The following is a 23,383-nucleotide window of genomic DNA, read 5'->3' as shown; positions in this document are numbered from 1 at the left end:
TTATGTATTTAATACCAGGAGGAAGCTTGAAACATGTTCAATGTATTATCGTAGACATGTTTCAAATTATTTTGTTAGAGCTTTCTATGTTACAAAGGTGCTTGTTCTAATTAAAACAGGACAAGTGTTTTCATTCAGAACTGTAGTGTTCAAGTCAACGAATAATCTGAAATCAAAGATTCCCTAGGAATATTAAATGCTAATGTTGAATTGGGTTTTTTATGCTCAGTTGTAGCTGTGATAACAAATGCTTTGTGCTAATGGATTTTTTTCTTTAATAATTTTCTTTCTGTTCTCTGACATTTACAGAACAACTAATGATACAAAGGACAATGCACAGTGTATATCCTGATGACATTTTGTGTGCTGTGACATGGTTTTTGCCATGGCATCTGAGACTGAAAAGGCCCATGCTCTTCTCCAAACTTTCAGCACAGCTTCAGTTATTTCTAGTCTAGGTTTGGGAATATTCTGCTTTGTAGCAGACAGACTTCTGCAGTTTTCCTTCATTCAGCAAAATGACTGGCTCCGAGCCTTCTCTGATAATGCAGTGCATGGTATACTAGGAATGTGGTCCTGAGCAATAGTGATTGGACTAGAAAGAAAAGTGATTGCACTGAAGTCACTCTGGCTGGCTTCCTTGCCTCTGTCATTGATGTGGACCACTTCTTTCTTGCTGGCCTCCCTGTCATTGTCCTTGTACATGATATCCTATGCATATCACACATTTGCTTTGTTATCCAAATGAAACAGTTAAGTGGTGCCATGCACACTTTGTGTATAAAGTAGGTCATCCATTTCTGTGTACAATAAGGGGTAGAAATATCTAGACAGTAGATCATCCAGCTGCTGTTTTGTTTCATTCAGTCTTACTGAGAAGTAGTACCTTTGGTTTTAGCCACCCTAAATATTTCTCCCACAAACAAGCTATATATGAGCTGTTCACCTTTAAAAAGGCAGTCTGAGTTTTTCCTTGTTGGCTGTTGTGGTGGGTTGACCCTGGCTGGATGCCAGATGCCCACCAAAGCCACTCTATCAGTCCCCTCCTCAGCTGGACAGGGGAGAGAAAATATAATGAAAGGCTTGTGGGTCGAGATAAGGACAGGGAGAGATCACTCACCGATTACTGTCACAGGCAAAACAGACTCAACTTGGGGAAATTAGTTTAATTTATTACCAATGAAATCGGAGTAGGGTAATGAGAAATAAAAACTATCTTAAAACACCTTCCCCCCACCCCTCCCTTCTTCCTGGGTTTAACTTCACTCCCGAGTTCTCTGGCTCCTCCCCCCAACCAGCACAGGGGGACAGGGAATGGGGGTTGTGGTCAGTTCATCACACAGTTTCTGCTGTTCCTTCTTCCTCAGGGGGAGGACTCCTCACACTCTTCCCCTGCTCCAGTGTGGGGTCCCTCCCACGGCAGACAGTCCTCCATGAACTTCTCCATCGTGAGTCCTTCCCACAGGCTGCAGTTCTTCATGAACTGCTCCAGCGTGGGTCCCTTCCACGGGGTGCAGTCCTTCAGGAACAGACTGCTCCAGCATGGGTCCCCCACGGGGTCACAAGTCCTGCCAGTCAAACCTGCTCCAGCGTGGGGTCCTCTCTCTTCATGGGTCCACAGGTCCTGCCAGGAGCCTGATCCAGTGTGGGCTTCCCATGGAGTCACAGCTTCCTTCAGGAACATCCACCTGCTCAGGTGTGGGGTCCTCCATGGGCTGCAGGTGGATATCTGCTCCACTGTTAACCTCCATGGGCTGCAGGGGGACAGCCTGCCTCACCATGGTCTTCAGCACAGGCTGCAGGGGAATCTCTGCTCTGGTGCCCGGAGCACCTCCTCCCCCTCCTTTTTCACTGACCTTGGTGTCTGCAGAGTTGTTCCTCTCACATATTCTCGTTCCTCTCTCTGGCTGCAGTTGTGTGGATTTTTTTCCCCTTCTTAAATATGTTATCACAGAGGTGCTACTACCATTGCTGATTGGCTCAGCCTTGGCCAGCAGCGGGGTCCCTCTTGGAGCCAGCTGGCATTGGCTCTATCAGACATAGGGGAAGCTTCTAGCAGCTTTTCACAGAAGCCACCCCTGTAGTCCCCCTGCCACACAAACCCAATACAGCTGTAAAAAATAAATCAAGTTTCAAACTTTTTAACAGAAAGAAAAAAGTGAATTGGCTCCTGTTAAGGAATATATGTGATCATCCATTTGCAGAACTGCTTGTTAGGACAGAGTTTCTCAGTAGGATTAGTACTATCAGATTATGGCATTCTTTTTCAGTGGTTCTCTAGTGTTTTAGGTGTATCCTGTTCTCACTCCTCCATTCACACATGTACATATATCCCTGTCGTCTTGCCTGCTCCAAACATATATACCCAGCTTTCCTTGACCACAACAGTCTGTTTTGTATACTCTCCAAAACATTTGCACCTTTCGCAAGCTCCATCTGTGCCAACCCCAGCCACAATTCTCCTAACGCTGCCCTCCAGATCTTGTATCTCAGGCATACGCTCCTTGCCCTCAGCTGGCTTCTGGTCCCCATAGCTAGAGCCCTGCCACTCTGCTTGTTATCAGGAATTTGCTCTGCTCAGCAACACATGTCCTCACAGTTTGATTATGCTGGTGTTGCTAGCATACATATACATACATGCTACTTACTCTCCCCTCCCCAAAAACGTACACCCTCACCTACAGATTGACCTGCTGTTGTTGCACAAGAGAAGGGGAAGATACCAGCCTTTATTTATTCAACCAGAGCATAGCTTAGTAGTTTGACCATCTCTCCGCCTTCTCCCCCAGTTTGCTCAGAGTAGTGTTACACTCTTCACGTGGATGACAGAGGAGAAAACTCCTAGGAAGAAAGGAGGTGGAGGGAAAATTGATGTTCTTTGTAATCCTTAATTAAAGAACAACAATACAAAATTGTTTATCAATTTTTTTTTTTAAAAAAGTATATAGGAGATGGATAAATGCAAAAAGCATTATTGGTTATAGTTGAGATGTTAAAATCAGACTTCCGATGGGAAAATAGTTTTTGTTTACCTACAGTATCACTATTTGTTGTAGGTAAAAGTTTTCCTATTTGTGCATTTGGTAGACCTTTTAATATGATCAGTTTCCCCCTTATTTGTCTTTGACAAAGAGGGCATTTTCACAGAATCACAGAGTGGTTGTGGTTGGAGGGGTCCTCTGGAGATCATTTTCTCCAACTCCCTGCTCAAGCAGGCTCACTTGGAGCTGGTTGCTCAGGACTATGTCCAGACAACTTTTGAATATTTCCAAGGAGGGAGACTCCACAACATCTCTGGGCAACCTGTTCCTGTGCTCTGTCACCCTCACAGTGAAAAAGTGTTTCCTTACATTCAGGAGGAACCTCCTGTGTTTCAGTCTGTGCCCGTTGTCTCTTGCCTTGTTAGTGGACACCAATGGAAAGAGCCTGGCTCTGTCGTCTTTATACCCTCCCTTCAGATATTTGCTCACCTTAATGAGATCCCCCCTGAGCCTTCTCTTCTCCAGGCTATGCAGTCACAGCTCTCCAGTCCCTTCATCTTAGTGGCCCTTCTCTGGACTCTATCTCCAGTAGCTCCATGTCTCTCTTGCACTGGGGAGCCCAGAACTGGATTTAGCACTCCAGAGGTGGCCTCACCAGTGCTGAGTAAAGGGGAAGGATCACCTCCTTTGACCTGCTGGTAATATTCCTCCTAGTGCAGCCCAGGATACCGCTGGCTACCTTTGCCACAAGGGCACATTGATGGTTCATATTCAACTTGTCCACAAGGAACCACAGGTCATTTTCTACAAAGCTGCTTTCCATCCAGTCGGCCTCCAGCATGTACTGGTGCCCAGGGTTGTTCCTAGGTAGTCCCTAGTTCTCCCCTTTTCTGTACTTTTTGTGTATGTGGAAATACTGTAAAACTATAAAACCATATAAAGAAAAGGAAAGTTGGTTTGATTGATTAATGGGTCCTATAATATTAACATTTTGGTATAGCATTTAAATCTATAATTATTCTCATGTATATTTTCTTATTTGAAAATCAGTAAATGCAAGTAATGAATGACTACTTATTAAAAAGTATTGTTAAAATATTCTTGCTACTTTTTCTTGCATTTGAGATTATCACCAGTATTTTTTTTCTTAATTATGACCACTAGATGACACAGTTTTAGAAAGCTGAGTATTGTATTATAGAATTGGGAAGTGATCTGTCTCTTTACTGTCTTCAGTGAGGTAAGGTTAAATATGCTTACACTTTCCATGATGGAGAAGATTTGTAGCCTATTCCTAGTATCCCAAACAAAGTAAATTATTGCAATTTAATGCATTAATTTGTTCCTGTGTTTTTTCAATTCCCAAGCAGCTAGAAATTGTTTTTCTAATATCCAGCCTAAATTATCGTTGTTGACCGTTAGATCTTGTTTTCTTATTCTTTAAGGCTTCTCTGTGAAAGATAGCTGAATTTTTTGCTGTCTCGAAAAATGTTTTACAAATTAGAAATACAAGATCTGCAGGTAGAACAATAGCTCTTTAGTAGCCAAACTTACATAGCTGAGGTAAGAAGAAGGCAAGATGCCCAAAGGCTCTTTTATAGTCATTTGCCTACTTAACTCCTCCTCCCTCCATATGGTAATTGGGCTAATAAAGTATGTTTACCTGTAAACCATATCCTGTGTAGGTCTCTAGACCCTTACAGCAGTAACAGTGTTACTCTTACAACTTGAAAAACCATTATGCTTTACAAAAAGTTTCCTCTTGACTAAATAGCTTGCAAGAAAAGGTTGAAGGGCCTGGATTTATGTTTTTTAAAGCTCTTACTATTTTTCTGATCTCCTCTGGATTGCCTTTTGCCTAAATTATCTTTAAAAGGTCCTGTCCCAAACTGTGTATAGTATTTTAGGTGAGACTTCATTTGAGCCAAATAGCATAAATTAATTCCTTTTAATATCACATGCAAACAACACTTCTGTCTTTTTAAAAAGAAAAAAAAAATCTGTTACAGGTTTTATGTCTTCTTGCAATGCCATCAGAGTCTTTTTAGTTTGTGATATAATGTAATCCCCATAAACTTTTCTGCTGTGTTGTTGCCTGGCTAGCTAGACCTGATTATAGTATGTGATTTTGCTTTCCTCACATTAATATGATGCACCTTTCAGTGTCATGTTGTAATTTCAGGTTGTTGCCTATGTAATTTATTACTTCATGGGATACTTTTTTTACTACTTATTTGTTAGTTCCAGTCCCATTCTTCTTTAAATTGCAGGATTGAGAATAACTGATTTAAGAGACTATAATGTTTATTGCTTATGCAACACATTAAAAAGTAACTAATAAATTAAGAAATCTAATTACCTAACCACACCACTATTACTAATTTGTAACAATGGTATTTTTCACATTACTATATACAATTATCTATAAAGCTCTTCATCATCACTCTTAAATTTGATGATGGGTTACTTTTTTGAAGTAACCCTTTGTGCAGTACAAGGCAGTATTGCCATCTACCTCCAGTTGCTACCTTCACACTCCTCCAGTCATCTACTCCTGTTCCTGCTGATACAGCTTGCTGCTTGGACTATTTGGCTATTGGACTGTTTTTCATGGTTTCATCATTATTTTTCTGGAGTGTTCAGGGTAAATAGTCACCTGTGGTATTTATATGTTTACTCTGATAAATACTTGTGTACCAAGTAGCATGTGATCTACCCTTTTGCCCACATTATTTTTTGCAATAAGTATAAAGTCTACAAAGACTTTGCTACTTAGATCTTGTAGTTCTTTGTATTCCAGGTAGTTTTTACTGTGTATTATGTGCACACAAATGTAGAAGAATCTAAGAATCCATCTCATTGACTAGCTCTGAAGGTGAAAGTTACTGCAGCTGTTGTGGTTTAACCCCAGCCAGCAACTAAGCACCACCCAGCTGCTTGCTCACTCCCCCCTGGTGGGCTGGGGGAGAGAATCAGAAGAGTAAAAGTGAGAAAACTCATGGGTTGAGATAAGAACAGTTTAATAATTGAAGTAAAATAAAGTAAAACAGTAATAATACAATAATAATATACAAAACAAGTGATGCACAATGCAATTGCTCACCACTTGCTGACTGATTGATGCCCAGCACATCCCTGAGCAGTGATCACTGCCCCCTGGGCCTACTCCCCCAGCTCATATACTGAGCATGATGTCATATGGTATGGAATAGCCCTTTGGCCAGTCTGTGTCAGCACCCCCCCGGCTGTGCTCCCTCCCAGCTTCTTGTGCACCTGGCAGAGCATGGGAAGCTGAAAAGTCCTTGACCAGTGTAAGCACTACTCAGCAACCACTAAAACATCAGTGTGTTATCAACGTTATTCTCATCCTAAATCCAAACCACAGCCCTATACCAGCTACTAGGAAGAAAATTAACTCTATCCCAGCTGAAACCAGGATGGCAGCCTGCCATCACATTCAGCATTGCTGATAAACAAGAGCAGCATGATGGGCTAAATGTGATACAGGTATGACTTCAATGAGAAGTGTCCCTCAGGATTGTAGCCCAAACACTCATGTTGCAGAACAGATGCACAGGAATTGCTAGCTTGCTACTTAAGACTCACCAGCTTCTAAAAGTGTAGAGAATGCAGTTGGTGGCAAACAAGATTGTAGCAGCAAATGTACATAACAGCTGGTTAACGTGCCACTGCTGACCAACCTGGGCTGCATGGGAGCATTTCTGGAACTGGAGAATAAGCTTTGCACATACACAATTAATTTATTATTGAATTTACAGATCCGTACTCAGCCTCAAAACTAAGGACTTCAGGCTTGTGAAGCATCACAGAATATGAGCGAGGGAGCCCGCTTTGTTACATAACGTTGTTTAGTGGTGGACTTGGCAGTGTTAGGTTAATGGTTGGACTCGATGATCTTAAGGGTCTTTTCCAACCTTAACGATTCTATAAATTCCTTGCTCTCCCCTTGAGTATTAAAGTAAAGAGTTTGCTTGGGTTCTACTGGATGTGATTGTTGTCTCCTGTCTTCAGCTGCTCATTGTAGTGTGTGAGAGGGGCTGGAGGAGCAGGAACTTCAAGAAGATCTTGCACCTGATTGCATGTTTAGGCAAATGGAAAAGGTCATTTGTGTTGTGAATAAATTCTGTTTGCAACTGCAGCCTGATCTCTTTCATGGTAGATGTCTCCCTAAATCTACCCAAACCATGATGATCTTTTTCTGGGAGGTTTAAGGCAGAAAAGGCTTGTGTTGTTTTTATTTTTTTATTTTTTTAAAGATCTGGTGATTTCTAAAGGCAAACAAATTTGCCTGTTAGGAGAAAGAGTATAACAGCTTATATTGCCAAATAGAACTATGTGTCTGTCTCTTGGGCTTGGCAACTCAAGGATGTAAATGTTCCTCTAGTTACAGAACATAAAACAGACTATTCTCTCAGAACTTGGGCAACAGCATTTCAGAAGCCTGATGGCTGTACTGCAATTACAAAATAGGGTTTTCTCTTGCTAAAATTGAGCGCTCAGGTTTGCTGTATGAACAACCCTGCCATCTAAAATTCTGTATGAAAAATTTTCAAGCATCACCTCCCCAAAACTGGATAAAGATCAGCACTAATACTGATAAATTGCATAAGTAATCAACATTCAAATTCTCCTTACTTACTGTGTTGCTGTTGGCATCTAACCTCCATAGGGCAGAGGGAAAAGAATCATTTGCACTTTGCCACTGAAGGCGTCACTGATTTTTATTTTTTTTTCCCAAAGTGTAGAAATAGTGACCAGTCAATAGGATATCTGCCAAAATGTATCGCCATCCAGAGTGGTTTTTCAAAAATAGGCTAGTATGAATGTTTTAGGCTCTTGCTGACAGTAACAAAAATCTGACTGTCTTTGAAATTGTTTATCACCTACCCTACACCATCACAAGATTTTTCTATTTTAATCTGTGAACAATCTGCTTGTATGAAACAGAAATGAAGTTGCAGAAAATACACCCTTTGCACCAACTTAAAGGAGTTGGGTCTGTCCCATTACAGTTAAAAGTTGTTGAGATGGTTTGTGAGTTTTTTAATCCCATCACCTGATTAAGAGAGTTGTGGACAAGCACGTGGTGGGAAGCTAATAGAGCAAAGCTTTCTGCAAGCCTTTTACTGTTGGCTTTGGTTTAGGGCACAGGCTGTTATATTCCAAGGTAGTCCATAACTCCTCATCTTTGTATTTCTTGGCTAAGGCTACATCAAAGTTTCCTTACAGAGAAGACAGGGTTCCAAGCAGTTGTCTAAATTATCCATGAGAACTCAATTAAGCTATTCCAGAGTCCCATAGTTGCAGGTATCGTAGCTGATGAATCCTGCAACAATTAACACAGCTGAAGCATTAATGGGTTATTGGTTTGTGTCTTGTAGTGATGTTTGTTTGCTTTCTGCAGTAGATGCAGTGAGGGATATGTTCAACATAAGTCAGATGCACCATCATATGCAAACAGTGTGTCTCTGGGGCCTGTTACAGTCTTTCCAAATGTTCACCAGTATCTGAATTGAGCCAATTTATATTACATCAGCAAATTGTAGTTATGCTTATGGAACAGAAGATACTGAGGACCAGGCTGATCAATCTCTGGAAAGCTGTGAAGGAAATAGGGTTAAATGAGCAAAAAATTAATTACTTCTGGAGAGCTAGAAGGAGAGAAGATTGAAAGGTTACTACTATTGGAGAATCTTTGCTGCTGATTACAGTTATGCTGATGAAACTGGTGAATGTTAGTTACTAGGCATTGGTAACCAGTTTGCTGAGGGGCTCGCCCTGCTTTGACTGCTAGTCATGCCTCTCATTTTTCACCGGTATAGATCTTTTAGTAATGTGCTATCATTTCTCCTGTGCTTACAGAAACAAGAATCTACTTATTTGTTGCTTAAACAAGTTCCCTAAAATAAAAAAAAAATGGAGATAGTTCTAGCTCTTGCTAGTAAGTACATCCAGAATATTTTCTCAAGTATGTATATTAAATTGATAATTATCACTTCTTAAAACAGCTAAATTTAATCTCCTTTGTAGTGAGGACTCTCACTAGCTAGACGTTCACCTTTATTAAGCCCAAATATCAGGCTTTCAACTGAGTTAACATTAAGCAAAGTTGTTAATATAAAAACACCAATCACAAATGACTCAGACGTTAGCTTCTGAACGTGTCTTTTCCCTGTCCAATTTTGTTGTATTGGAAACTACTACTCTGTATTGGATATTGTCGAACTAAAATAACTTCACAGGTATATTATGCATATACATTATACATTATAATAGTATTATACAGGATGTATTTTTGAAAAGCAATTCCATTAAAGCATATTAAATATTAATTATCTTGAAATTAAATACATATAATCAGTGCAGCATACTGTACATGTTCCTGTATACCACATGACTATATGACAAATAGCATACCTCATCCTTCTCCCTTCCTGTTTTGCTGTTGGTAATGCTTAGTAGGATGCATGATTCATATCATACAATAGAGAAAAGCCTGTCCCAGCACCCTGAGCCCTGCTACTGACAGGGCAGCACACAGCTCTCATACATCTAAACAGTCATAGTGTTGATTTTGATCAGTTGCAGTGGAAAGGAACAGTATGTTTTTCTTTGCACTTCCACTTTGATAATACACCTGTAAACATCCATGAAATATTTATTTTCTTGTCACAATTGTAGCCATTGCCAATTATATTTTTCTTTTCTGCAGGCTGCTCCGACTCTTCCACAGAGACCACTTCTTCATTGTTCTACTGTGATTCCTGTTGTGGCTCTGACATTAAAGTTTATTATGCACCTTTTCAGGCTTAAGAACTCACAGTGTTTTCTTCCCTGGATGTTGTTCATATCCTGGACTTCTCATCACATCCATGACGGGATTCGTCATGGCCTCTGGATCTGCCCATTTGGAAAAACTTCTCCTTTGCCATATTGGCTGTATGTGGCAATTACAGCATCTTTACCTCATCTATGTTCATTTATTATGTATTTAACAGGCACTAGAGAATTAATGTCTATAAAACACGGAATCCGCATTGATGTATAAGGATGATGGATCTTAAAAGTTGTTTATATTAGCACTTGAAATAACCTGTCTGTTTATCACTGAAGGGGTTTCCTTATGTTTCCTACAACTTACGAGTTAGGCATTTTAAGCCTGTGGAGCCAGTTACAGCTCCTGTGTCAATTCCTTGTGGTCACAGAAACCTATTTCATGAATGGTAATAATTTCATATCTATACATTCCCCTTGTAAAATATGTGATCTTCCATTATAGTTCATGCATAGCTAGCTGATTTATAAAATACTTAGTCTCTCTGTAGTAATTACATTACATTTTACTGTCATGGTGCCATTCATCTGATCACCATTCATTTTGGATTTGTATTCTACCTTTGGATAATACATTTCATCTAGATAGCATTTGTATAGCGCTTCAAAAATGTAAAGTACTATATAAATGCTAAGTATTAGTGAGAATTTAGTATTTTATGGCACTTCTAAAAAACATTAATTAGCCTTTTGAATGTATTTGTTTTCCTGCTGAACTTTTTTATGCAACTGTTTTAAAAGAAATGCTGTTTATATTTCACAATGTGCAGCTGCATATCTGCACCTCTTTGAATGCTGCTATAATATAGTGTTTCTACTAAATTCTATTCCTCTGTAGTTGCTTGAAACTCGATTTGCAGACAATTACTAGCTATTATTTGTGGTTAGAAAGGAGAAGACAGTTTGGTTACAGTTTTATGTGCATTAACCAAATTGTTTAATTTAAAAAATATACTAATTATGAATATTATTTAATTTGGAACTAAGGAATTTTAGTAAATATTTAAGGATTGTGTAAAGGCAAACTTATTTATTACAGTAAAACATAAGCTTTAGGGAAGAGTCAGGAAGATAAAATTAAAATTGCTCAAAATGCAAGTTTGCTTAAAGGCCTTACTACTGTACTCGTAAACAGCATTTTCCATTAGGTGCAATATCATCCTTATTTTCATAAAATAAAATGCATTATTATTATAGTGAAATAGAAATTTTCTCATAAATAAGTTCCTTAAGGAAAAATATTATTATGTTGCAGGTTCATAACGTAGTAATTTGCACTGTGGACTATTCAAAGTAACAGTTTTCATTTACAGAAATTTCTCAGAAAAAGTCCCAAAGTAAAAATTAAGCTCTTGTCTAGTTTACAGTGTACAAGCTGAGAAATGTCTATTAATAATTGCTTTGTTAATTTTTTATTCATTGAACTCCATTGCCCATTAAGGAGATGGGGCCTTAATTATTCCAGTTTGTGATGAATAGCTGACACAAGGGAGTATTTTTGTGGAAGAGCATATATATAGGGTAGCATGTGCTGGACTTAAGTTATCAAAGGGTGCAAAGATTAGGTGATGTGTTCGCACTACATTTACATTAGTAAATGTATATTAGTGTACTGGGTCTGGCTGGGATGGACTTAACTTTCCCCATAGCAGCCCTCATAGTGCTGTGCTTTGTATTGGTATCTAGAAAGGTGTTGATAACACACCAGTGTTTTGGTTACCCTGAGCAGCACAGCATCAAGGCTGTCTCTCCAACACCAACCCCCTACACACACACACACAGAGGCCAGTAGGCTGGGGTGGGGGCAGGCAAGAGGTTAGGAGGGGACATAGCCAGGACAGCTGACCCAAACTGACCAAAGAGATATTCCATGCCATATGACCTTGCGCTCAGCAATAAAAGCTAAGAGAAAGGAGGAGGGGAGGGGGGCGTTCGTTATTAAGGTGTTTGTCTTCTGAAGCAACTGCTGTGCGTACTGAGGCCCTACTTCCCAGGAAGTGGCTGGACATTGCCTGCTGATGGGAAGTAAAGAATAATTTGTTTGTTTGTTTTGTTTCCTTTGCTTCTGTGCATGGCCTTTGCTTTTCTTTAATAAACTGCCTTTATCTCGACCCATGAGTTTTTAATCTTATTTTCTCTCCCCTCTGTCCTGCTGAGGAAGAGGAGTGATAGAGCAGCTTAGTGGGCACCTGGCAGCCAGCCAAGGTCAACTCAGCACAATTAGTATAAAGTACAAAAAGTTGCAGAAAATAATAACTGTGATAGCTGGTTTAATGGGTACCAGAGACCTTCTGTGGCTGCAAAGTAGTAATGGCTCTCTGGAGCATACTAAGCTGCTACTTACAGAAAGTGTTGCATCATTTTAAAATGTGCCTTCCCTCGAAAAGAATAGTTTCTGCCCTATTTGTTCTTCACATTAGAAATCTATGCTTATGGAAACTTGTCTGACAGTCCAGTGGACCTGTTTAGCCTTTATTCAAAAAAAGGAATAAATTTTTTTTTTCTTGGAAAGAAGATTGGAAAAGTAGGACAATCCTTAAAGGACTATCCTCACACTGTGGATCTGTCTTTTATAGCATATAAAAGTTTCCCAGAAACAACATCAGCAATGTCTTGCTTTATTGCCCTCAGAGCAGGAACTGGATATCTCTTTTATCCAAAGGCATGATGGTTTAGTAGAGGAGAAGCACTGCTCGTTCATTTACTTCTAACCTGTATTTTAAACTATAGACTATGAAATGCCAATAATGAATTTTTTTTGTGCAAGTGAACACAAATGTGTAGAAAATTTTCTGTGTTCTTGCTTCACGGTATAATATTTGTATACTTTTGTGCTTTATCCAGATTTTTTGCAAAGTGAAATGTATATAGGAACAAAGTGGAGAATTACACTTTCTCATTTTTAGGTTGTAGCTGTAGCCTTTTTAGTAACTATATGTCCACCAACAGTCCTTAAGATTGGTACTGTACTGTTCTAGCTATGTTTAAGGATCAGTTAATGGGGTACATCTTCAGTAGTTTAAAAACACATATTTTCATTCTCTGTATTTCTAGCAATTTTTTTTTTACAACAGTTTTTAGCTGTATTTCAAAATATTATTTTTCTGGTCATGTTCTTATATCAGTTCTACCACAGCAATAGATGAACACCACTCAGAAATGTATCAAGGAAAGTAGCAAGCACGTGTGACATATAACTTCTTTCTCTTTCCCTCCAAACAGACATGGCAGTCTCACGCCTCATCCTGACATTTAGGCAGCTTTAGCTCAGGCCACTGACAACTTTTTAAGGTAAATTGACATATTGCATGTAATGCTGTAATTTGTGGGTAGCCAGATTAGAGAACAAAGGCGAAGTTAAATATTTATTTCAGCCCATGTCACTTAGGAGATACACCTCCCTATTATGAATTAATTTCCTAACAATTCCTTACCAGTATTTCATGTAAATTTCAAATTCATTGATATTTCCAACTATGCGTTGATACCTGCCATGTGTAGCAAAACCATGGCAAAAATAAAAACCAAGATACTAAAAACATATCTTAATTAATTTGTGCTTTACTGCATGCATTACAATAAAAAGTAAACGTGAAGTACAAAAAGCACATGAATTACACAAAAAATTGTTAACAAACTCAAGCTAATAATTTCACACACAACGTGTGAGACACATCACTAAAATGTTACTGTTATTTCAGTGGTTTGTTTACTATGCTAATCTAAACTTTTTCCATGTATTTTCAAGTTGTACTTATAAATTTGAAGAAAGCATGGGTTTTTTTCTGACTTACTTTTGGTTTAGAACTGTGCTGCTTTTTTTCCTGTTTTAATGCATTGCTGTCATAGAAAGTAGGTACTAATACTTGCCAAGCTAAAAGAAAAATGTTTGAATGTTTCTTCTCCTCAGTCCTTCAGAAACAAGATAAAATTTCTTCCAGTTCCCTGGTGGCATTAACAGAAAGAGTGAACACATTTCCTATCAGTTTATATTCTAGTTTAAAATGTAATCTGTATTTTCACGTGACTGCTGGTGCCATTTTTTTCTACAGGGAAGTATATTTTATTAATGATCATGTGCTTTTAATTGGTTATTGATAAGTGAATTATTCATAATTGCAGCCATGCTCCAAGGAAAATGCTGGTGAGTTTGAATGAAACTGAAATAATTTTAGCAGCCAGGCCATTAGTATTAGCTTATTATCAGAAGGACATCTCCTTTGCTAATGGAAATAAAATTCCAGAAAGAGAGAGAGAGGGAAGGGGTTAAAATTCAGTCTAAAGGAAATGTTAGTACATAGTTAATTTTGAACACATGTATTTTTATTCCATCAGCTACTGTCAGTATGAAGCTAAGTGATGAAATGCATCAGAAGAATACATTTCTGTTTAAGTAATTGAGCTAATCTAAATTCTGTCAATTATGCAAATTTATTCAGGGCAGAAGAAATTTTGTATTGTAAGTGTTACATAGCATGGGCTTTGATCAACTGGTAGTTTGAGTCCACAAGCTAGGTTTTGTTTCCCTGCTACAGGCAGACCTTGCATTGAAACAAAGGAAGGGTTGTCAGGTTAAAGTACCCTTTGCATTCATTGCAAAAAAACAGTAGTAACACTTTTCCTCAAAATACTAAATTGGTACCTTCAGTTCTTTCTTAGAATTCCACAAATTTTACATTCTCAGATTAAACAGATTTGTTTAATCAAAACCAACTGACTGAAAACATTTGTATTAGTAAATCTTTGTGAACAATCTGTGTGAAAATGGATTTGTATACTGAAACTATTGGAGGGGTAATTCACCAGGTCAGACTATATGCTGTTGCCATATCCACCACAGAAACAATTCCTTTGTCCAAGGAATGTTATTAATGTCCCTGGAGCCTTCCTCATGTTGCCAAGTGAATTCAATCTTACTTTGATCTTAGTCATTTTTCCCCTTAAAAATTGCATAACATTGAGTAAGGGTTCCTGGACTGGCGTGGGGTAGTTTCCTTGATCTGCTTGCTGTCCACTCCTTCACAACAATTTTTACAGATGAGACAAAAAGAAGTTGGTAGCTGTGAGTTCTGGTACAGGAACTATGATAAAGATAGCAGACATAACAATGGCATAAGGAATTTACAAGGTTATAATGCTACTAGTTTCACTTTTACATTTCAATTTAAATTGCTGATAGTCAAACAAAACCAACCTCTCTTCATATATTACTGCCAACAATTTAGAAGCAAATTTTGTGATGACTGCTCTAAAAATATGAAGTGTTTCTGGGCCAAATGAATACTGTAAGATTCAAGTAATAAGGCTTTATCAATATATTTTCAACAGTCGCCTATGTCATTTTGTTCATTTAACTGTATATAATAGGTCCAAGCACTCAGTTATTTCATAGTCTTACTGTGGAAGTATGGTTGGGGTTTGGGGAGTTTTAATACAGAATACTCTAGCTATCAAAACCTGCTAAAAAGCATAAGTAATTTTTGTTTCATTAGTCCCTGGGTAGACTGATCTTCCCTTCTTCTAGACATGTTTTGTTAATGTGAAAGTTTGAGTGATTTGCAAGCATCTTTTGGATGAATGTTCTGTATGCCTTGTACATCAAACATAAATAAGCAAAGCAAATGCACTTACAACTTCATACCATAAAAATGTATGCACATAATTTATTTATAATTTTTTTTTCCCCAAAGTAAAATCAATTTAACATGCTCTTGCATCCTGGACATGTAAATGTTGACCAAGTAGCGTTTCTAGTAATTTTATATGGCTATGGAGACACCAGCAATGTTTCATGTGCTCTCCTAGTGCTTGACTTACCTCAGGTTGGATGAAAGTATGCTTCTGCTTCAATGTACCTGACCCAGATACCTCAGCTGGGTTCAGCTGACTAAATGGGGATACCTACAATGCAGGCATCTATCTCATAGCAAACCATCATAGACTCCCTTTATATTCAGTGTGTAGCTAATCAGTCTGTTTGTTGGTGCTTAAAACATGATTTATCTCTTCCTAAAAAAGATGTCTACTTCTGGTGTACTGAATTGCATTCTAGTCACTGCAGGTTGTACTAACTAGATGGCAGCTGACTGAAATTGGAATTGTAGATCGGGCTAGACTTCCTATCATTCACCATGATTTCCTGTTGCTGGAGAAGGAAACTTTCTCTTCAGGGAGTATTTTATCCAGCAGATACTTTGACATGTAGTGAAACATGAAAAAGTGAAACAACCAAAGGCAGTTCTCATGAGGCACTCACGTCACTTCTAGACACACATATTTCAATAGAGGGATAATCAGCTTTTTTAAATTAATTGTAACTTTTTAATGCAAAACAAACAGTTATTGTAAAATTAGACCATTTTCTTTCTCAAAATCAGAATCTGTCCAAAGCCAGAAGTTTCTCTTTAAAAGATTTAACAATTGAAGTTAGTATCCTTACATTTATTGTGGCTGAAATTTTCAATGCTAAGTCTTTGCTTCAGTTTACATTTCTTTAAAAAAATTAATTTGCTCTAGCTCTAATGTATGGGGACTTGGACTAGGAACATGAAATTTGTTAAAAGATTGCACCTCTTTCTCCCTTGAAAGTTGACCCAGATTTTTCTGTTTATAAGGCTTAGAAGAGGCTCTACTTGTGTATCCTACAGTGGAGCTTTTACTATGTACTGTCAGTCTCTCTTAATGGCAATATATAAAAGCTGATCACCTGTTATTGTCATGATAAATATTTATCAAAGCAATTAGAAACCTCTGGTATTCCTCTCTGGCACTATCAAGATGTGTGTTGTACTTGCTGCTGCCATCTGCGCATTCAGTGTTAGTTAAGGAAAACTGAGGCCTGAGTATGTGGTGTATGGGGTTCCATGCTTCAGCAGTTCCCCTGGGTGTTAAAACCTGCTTCTGTTAAAAATAAAATCCTGAGTTTCAAAGAAAGAGTTGTTTCCCAATGAATTTCTGCCACTGAAAGTCTTGTTCAATGATCAAATTTCTTGAAAACTCATTTCAGATTAGAAAACCAGTTTGGCTGTGACTCGATTTACAACAAAGTATATTCTTGCTGTCTATTTCAAAGGGATGAATGTTGGCACTTTCTTTGGTTCTCTGTTGCCTGGGTTAGCTCTGCAAAAAAGGTAGTGTCGTCTTAGTCATCAAGAGTGTGAGCATTTTCCCTCTTTATAGTGAACAGATACAAAAGTTTGGAAAAAAAGTTGGGTACAACTTTTTTGCCTTTGGCACATGTTTACAAACATTCACCTATCATCGTGGTCATGAAAGGTATTCAATAAAAGATGGAAAATGCTTTGGACTAGGCATACACTGAGCATTTAATCAGAATCTGTCCAAACTGCTTATGCAACAGACTGTAGATGCATCTCCTCTGGAAGAAAGTAAGTGATATCATAAAATAAGGTATTGAAAAAGAAAGCATTGAAGACAGAGTTGCTTTGCTCTAATTTTTTCATCATCTTTCATTATTCTACCTCTCTAACTTGCAGAAGGACCGGCCTTCTAGTGAGTTCGTTCGCATTGCCACGTAGTGTATACATACTCTGTTTCATGGAAGGTGAAAGGTTTCAAGTGCACAGGTGAAGGTGAATTGCATGATTATAGCAGAATGCTCTGTTCCTGAGTTGCTGATGGTATGTGATACCAGCCGGGAGGAAAGCATCTCTCAAAAGGAGCAGTACTGATTGAAGGTAGAGAACAGATTATTTCCCTGGCGCTGGTGATATTTCCTTATGCCAAGATATCACTCCAGTTTCCCTGGCAGGAGTTACTTTATTGATGGAGATAAAAGCTTTAGTTTTCAGTTGAGATTCCAGCTGATTTGGCACACTGACATAATTACCTCTACAGAGGTAAAAACCATTGATTTTTCTCTGTGTAATGAGATCAGCTTCTACTAAGCAAGAGGAGCTAGATGCCTTGGCCCAGTCCCAGAGATACGATGTCATAGGCATAAGCAAAACCTGGTGGGATGAGTCCTGTGACTGGTGTGCCATGATGGATGGTTACAGGCTCTTCAGGAGGGATAGGCAGGGCAGGTGAGGCGGCAGGGTGGCATTGTATGTAGTGGAGGGGCTGGAATGCATGGAGGTAGCAGTTGGCAATGGCACAGTTGAGAGCCTCTGGGTAAGGATTAAGGGACAGACAAATAAAGTGGATGTCCTTGTGGGAGTCTACTATAGGCCACCCAGCCAGGATGATGACACAGATGAGTTATTCTTTAAGGAACTAAGGGATGCTTCCAAGTCATCTGCCCTTGTCCTTATGGGGGACTTCAACTTGCCAGATGTCAACTGGGAATACCACACAGCTGGTACAAGCAGGTCCAGAAGATTCTTAAAGCATCTGGATGATACCTTCTTGGTACAAGTACTAAGAGAACGGACCAGGAAAGGTGCCTTCCTCAACTTGCTGCTTACTAACAGAGAGGGTCTTGTGGGTGATGTGGCGATTGGTGGCTGCCTTGGCCACAGCGACCATAAAGCAGTCAAGTTTAAAATCTATGGTAACAGGAGGAAAACTGCCAGCAGGACCTCAGCTCTGGATATGAGGAGAGCTGACTTCAGGCTGCTCAGGGAACTACTTAGTAAGGTCCCCTGGGAAAAAGCTTTTGAGGGTGCTGGGGTCCATCAGTGCTGGTCACTTTTTAAGTACCACCTCCTAAGAGTGCAGGAGCAGGCAATTCCAAAATGTCAGAAGTCAAGCAGGCGAGGTAGAAGGCCGGCTTGGCTGAGTAGGGATCTTATGCTAGAACTAAGACAAAAAAAGAAAATGTATGGCCAGTGGAAGCAAGGTCAGGCGACATGGGAGGACGACAGAGATGCTGTTTGCCACTGTAGGGAGGAAATACGTGTGGCTAAAGCTCAACTAGAGCTGAAGCTGGCCAGTACTGTGAAGGACAACAAAAAGGGCTTTTTTAAATATATAAATAGCAAAAGGCAGGCGAGAAATAACATTGGCCCATTACTTGACGAGCACGGTCACCTCACAAACAGGGACATAGACAAAGCAGAGACATTTAATGCTTTCTTTGCCTCGGTCTTCAACACCGATGATGGGCTCTGGGACCCCCAAAGCCCTGGACTAGAGAACCATGACTGCAAGAATGACAAACTCCCAACCAACCCCAAACTTGTGTGGGATTTGCTGCTCCAGCTGGATCCCTATAAGTCAATGGGGCCCAATGGGATTCATCCCAGGGTACTGAAAGAGCTGGCTGATGTCATAGTGAGACCTCTCTCAATGATTTTCAATGCTCTTGGGAATCTGGGGAGGTCCCAGTTGACTGGAAGCTGGCAAACGTTGTCCCGATCTTCAAGAAGGGCAACAGGGATGACCCTGGTAACTACAGGCCTGTCAGTCTCACCTCTGTGCCTGGCAAAATCATGGAGAAGATTATTCTGGGAGTTATTGAAAAACACCTGAAAGACAACGCAGTCATTGGTCCCAGCCAGCACGGATTCATGAGGGGAAAGTCCTGCTTGACTAACTTGATTTCCTTCTATGACAAGGTTACCCACCTAGTTGATCAAGCGAAGCCAGTCAATGTAATCTTTTTGGACTTAAGTAAAGCCTTTGATACTGTCTCTCACAGTATCCTCCTGGACAAAATGTCCAGCATACAGCTGGATAAACACAGAATGCAATGGGTGTGCAATTGGCTGACGGGTCGGGCTCAAAGGGTTATAGTAAATGGGGTTACATCAGGCTGGTGACCAGTCACTAGCGGGGTTCCACAGGGATCCATCTTAGGGCCAGTGCTCTTCAATATCTTCATAAATGACTTGGATGCAGGACTGGATGGTTTGTTATCAAAGTTTGCCGATGACGCAAAACTGGGAGGAGCCGTTGACACTCGAGGGCAGAGAGGCCCTGCAGAGAGATCTGGACAAATTAGAGAGCTGGGCAATCACCAACCGTATGAAGTTTAACAAGGGCAAGTGCCAGATTTTGCATCTGGGACATGGCAACCCTGGATGTACATACAGACTGGGGAACAAGAGGCTGGAGAGCAGCCCCGCGGAGAGGGATCTGGGGCTTCTGGTCGACGGCAAGTTGAACATGAGCCAACAGTGTGTCCTGGGGTGGATAGCACTGTATTGCTAGCCGGTCGAGGGAGGTGATTGTCCCGCCCCACTCTGCACTGGTGCAGCCTCCTCTTGAGTCCTGTGTGCAGTTTTGGGCGCCACAGTACAAAAAGGATACGAAGCTACTAGAGAGTGTCCAGAGGAGAGCCACGAAGATGGTGAAGGGTTTAGAGGGAAAGCCATACGAGGACCGGCTGAAGTCACTTGGTCTGTTCAGCCTGGAGAAGAGGAGGCTGATGGGAGACCTCATCACAGTCTACAGCTTCCTCACAAGGGGAGGAGGAGGGGCAGGCACTGATCTCTTCTCCCTGATGACCAATGATAGGACCCGAGGGAATAGCAGGAAGATATGCCAGGGGAGGTTTAGTTTGGACATTAGGAAAAGGTTCTTCACCCAGAGGGTGGTGGAGCACTGGAACAAGCTCCCCCGGGAGGTAGTCATGGCACCAAGCCTGACAACATTCAAGAAGCAATTGGACAGTGCCCTCAGACATATGGTGTGAATTTTGGGGTTGTCCTATGCAGGGACAGGAGTTGGACTCGATGATCCTTGTGGGTCCCTTCCAACTCAGAATATTCTATAATTCTATAATTTTCCAAGTTTCTACTATATCCAGACTTGAAAAAAAAAGTGGCAGAATGTATTTAAGACATCGTTTGAAAACACTCTTCTGTCATGTTTGGTATTTGGTATTTCTGCTTACTTTCTATCCCAAAGTAACCCATACTTGCTGGCCTTTAGGAATAATTGAATAGTCTACTTCATGGAGAAGGAAAGGACTTGCAGAGGTATATACAGGAGAAAATGGTTTACCAACCTGTTTTTTTATTGCCACAGCTGGATGGCTTTTTTTTAGGCTGTGAGAGTGACTGTAAAGTTTATTGTGTTACTCAGAGCACGCAGACCTTCTGGAGGAGGTAACAGCTAGGCTTTCAAAATCAAAACAGTTGAACAGAGGTGTCCTATGACATACATAAAATACATTTTAATGCTATTGAATGTTATATCCCTTCATAATGTATCAAAGTAAAACTTCTTAACTGAAACTTGTTTTCTTTCCTGTAGTATTCCTATCTCCATCAGTCACCTGGTGGTAGAATTTCACACAGCTACTTTTATCTCCAAAGGGCTTTATAAGCATTACCCAGTCTCACTAGGTCCCTGTCCTGGTTTGAGCTGGGATAGAGTTAATTTTCTTCTTGGTAGCCGGTATGGGGCTGTGTTTTGGGTTTAGGACGAGAACAATGTCGATGATACACTGATGTTTTGGTTCTTGCTAAGTAGTGCTAAGCTGTTGCTAAATAGGTGCTAAGTAGTGCTCACACTGGTCAAGGACTTTTCAGCTTCCCGTGCTCTGCCGGGTGCACAAGAAGCTGGGAGGGAGCACAGCCAGGACAGCTGACCCAGACTGGCCAAAGGGCTATTCCATACCATATGACGTCATGCTCAGTATATAAGCTGAGGGAAGAAGAAGGAAGGGGGGGGATGTTCTGCGTGGTGGCGTTTGTCTTCCCAAGTAACCGTTATGTTACGTGTGATGGAGCCCTGCTTTCCTGGGGATGGCTGAACACCTGCCTGCCGATGGGAAGTAGCGAATTAATTCCTTGCTTTGCTTTGTTTGCGTGCACGGCTTTTGCTTTACCTATTTAACTGTTCTATTTTATTTTACTTCAATTATTAAACTGTTCTTATCTCAACCCATGAGTTTTCTCTCTTTTACTCTTCCGATTCTCTCCCCCATCCCACCAAGGGGGGAGTGAGTGAGTGGCTGCGTGGTGCTTAGTTGCTGGCTGGGGTTAAACCACGACAGTCCCTAATTAGTTTACAGAAAAAAAAAAAAGAAAAACAAAAGCTTTATTGTCTTCTATAAACAAATGGGGAAGCTGGGCTAGATAAGTGTGTTCAAAGATAAATTCTTCAAAGCTGAAGAAGTAGAGCTGACTGGGGAATGTTAGGATGAAATGTAGTTTTTCAAGAAAAAGACTGCTCTAGAGAGAAGCTTGTTTCAAACTCTGTAATTATTAACCATGAAACTGAAAGGGTTAAAGCCAAGATAGACAAAGCCACTGCATCAAAATGCCTCCTGAAAAGCCTAGGGGCAAGGAGTATATTTAAATATCTTAGTCACTTAACTAAACAAAAGAAAGGCCTTTGTGATTTAGGGAGTAGTTAGTACGGTTGTAAGATAAGGGGGCTCCGGGATAATCCCATCCCAGACAACTGGGCCTTGGGAGAACAAATGCATGGAAGATGGGAAGTCACAATAGGATGACAACAGCCTTGAAGGACACCGTTTACGTGATGCTGGGACTGAGTTTGCGCAGAAGTAGAGGTCAATCAGCGAGCACAGTGAAGAAGACTACGAGCCTTCATCTGAAGGCCCCCCAAAGACCACCTGAAGACCACCACGGGAGACAACTGCGCATGCGGATCGGACATTTGCATATGTTAATGAGTTCCAGGAAATCTCATGTTTATGTAAATGATTTCTCGGAAATCCTGTGAATATGTAGGATTTTATAGTATATAATCTCTGAAAGTCCACCAAATCGGTGGAGCACTTATGGTGGAGAATCCCCAGTGCTGCCCAGCGCTGCAATAAAGGATACCTGCTTAATAGTAACTTCGTTGCTATTGAGTTTCATTTCAGGGACTCTCTGAATACTCCGTTTCTCCCTTGGGGGGATTCAGACTGTGAGGAGAAGCATCCATGAATTTTTGTATCAAAACTCCATGGATAAATGATATATATCAGTCACTTCCTGCTAGCTGACCTAAAGTGATGAAACAGTTTGGGTTTTAAAACTACAAAAAGAGAGCAGGTTATTGCGAACAACTTTCCAATGCCAGGAAATAGGCTTTGGAATAATGATGAGGAACTAAGATTCTAAATTCACTTGCCAAAGTAAATCTCCTCCCTGCCCCAAGTTATTCAATAAATACAAATGTGCAAGACTTCTTCCATCCAAGTATTTGATGGACTGGAAACCATTGGATAATTTGAAAAAAAAAGTCAGCAAAAGAGATTACGGCAGCGAGTATACGTAATGTCTTCTGGAGGGCACGGAACCACCCCTGGGAAGAACAGTCAGTACTTACTGCAAAGCTTGTCTCTTTTTCCTGTTTGTTTTTTGTTGCAACCCAAAGACTGGATCTCTGAAGGAGTGGACAAGTCAGGGTGGTCCATCTTTAACTGGCAACATACAGTCAGTGGTACCTGAGTGTAAATGAGTGAGTAAATGAATATTTACTTGCCCAACTTTAAGTGATTAACATAACCTAAAAGAGATTTGAGTACAAATTTGTTCCTGTGTATTTTCCTGGATCAAATTTTACTCTGTTACATCTGTACAGCCTCAATCTGTTAGCCAAGAGATGAGCTTGGTTCACTGTGCAAGTTTCATAGTGTAACCTTTATTGCAAATGAGGAATATTTGGTGATCACATTACTT

The 23,383-nt window shown here is 40.1% G+C and overlaps 1 protein-coding gene across 2 annotated transcripts in view; it reads left to right on the top strand.

Annotated features, from left to right (window-relative positions):
• Positions 1 to 22,349, top strand: part of LOC148055428 (uncharacterized) — a 31,447-nt gene extending 9,098 nt beyond the window's left edge. For both annotated transcript variants that reach the window (XM_087760289.1, XM_087760290.1), the window contains exon 3: positions 13,059 to 22,349. In XM_087760289.1, coding sequence (XP_087616415.1) covers positions 17,928 to 19,268 — 1,341 coding nt within the window. In that variant the 5' untranslated portion in view covers positions 13,059 to 17,927 and the 3' untranslated portion in view covers positions 19,269 to 22,349. The remainder of the gene's footprint in view (positions 1 to 13,058) is intronic.
• The last annotated feature ends 1,034 nt before the right edge of the window (positions 22,350 to 23,383 follow it).

This window comes from Nipponia nippon, unplaced genomic scaffold (genome assembly GCF_047370975.1).
Source record: "Nipponia nippon isolate SJK-2023a ecotype South Korea unplaced genomic scaffold, ASM4737097v1 scaffold_22, whole genome shotgun sequence".
In the NCBI taxonomy this organism is placed as follows: domain Eukaryota; kingdom Metazoa; phylum Chordata; class Aves; order Pelecaniformes; family Threskiornithidae; genus Nipponia; species Nipponia nippon.
The sequence above is the reverse complement of the archived record's forward strand: the minus strand, read 5'-3'. Positions and strand labels throughout refer to the sequence as shown.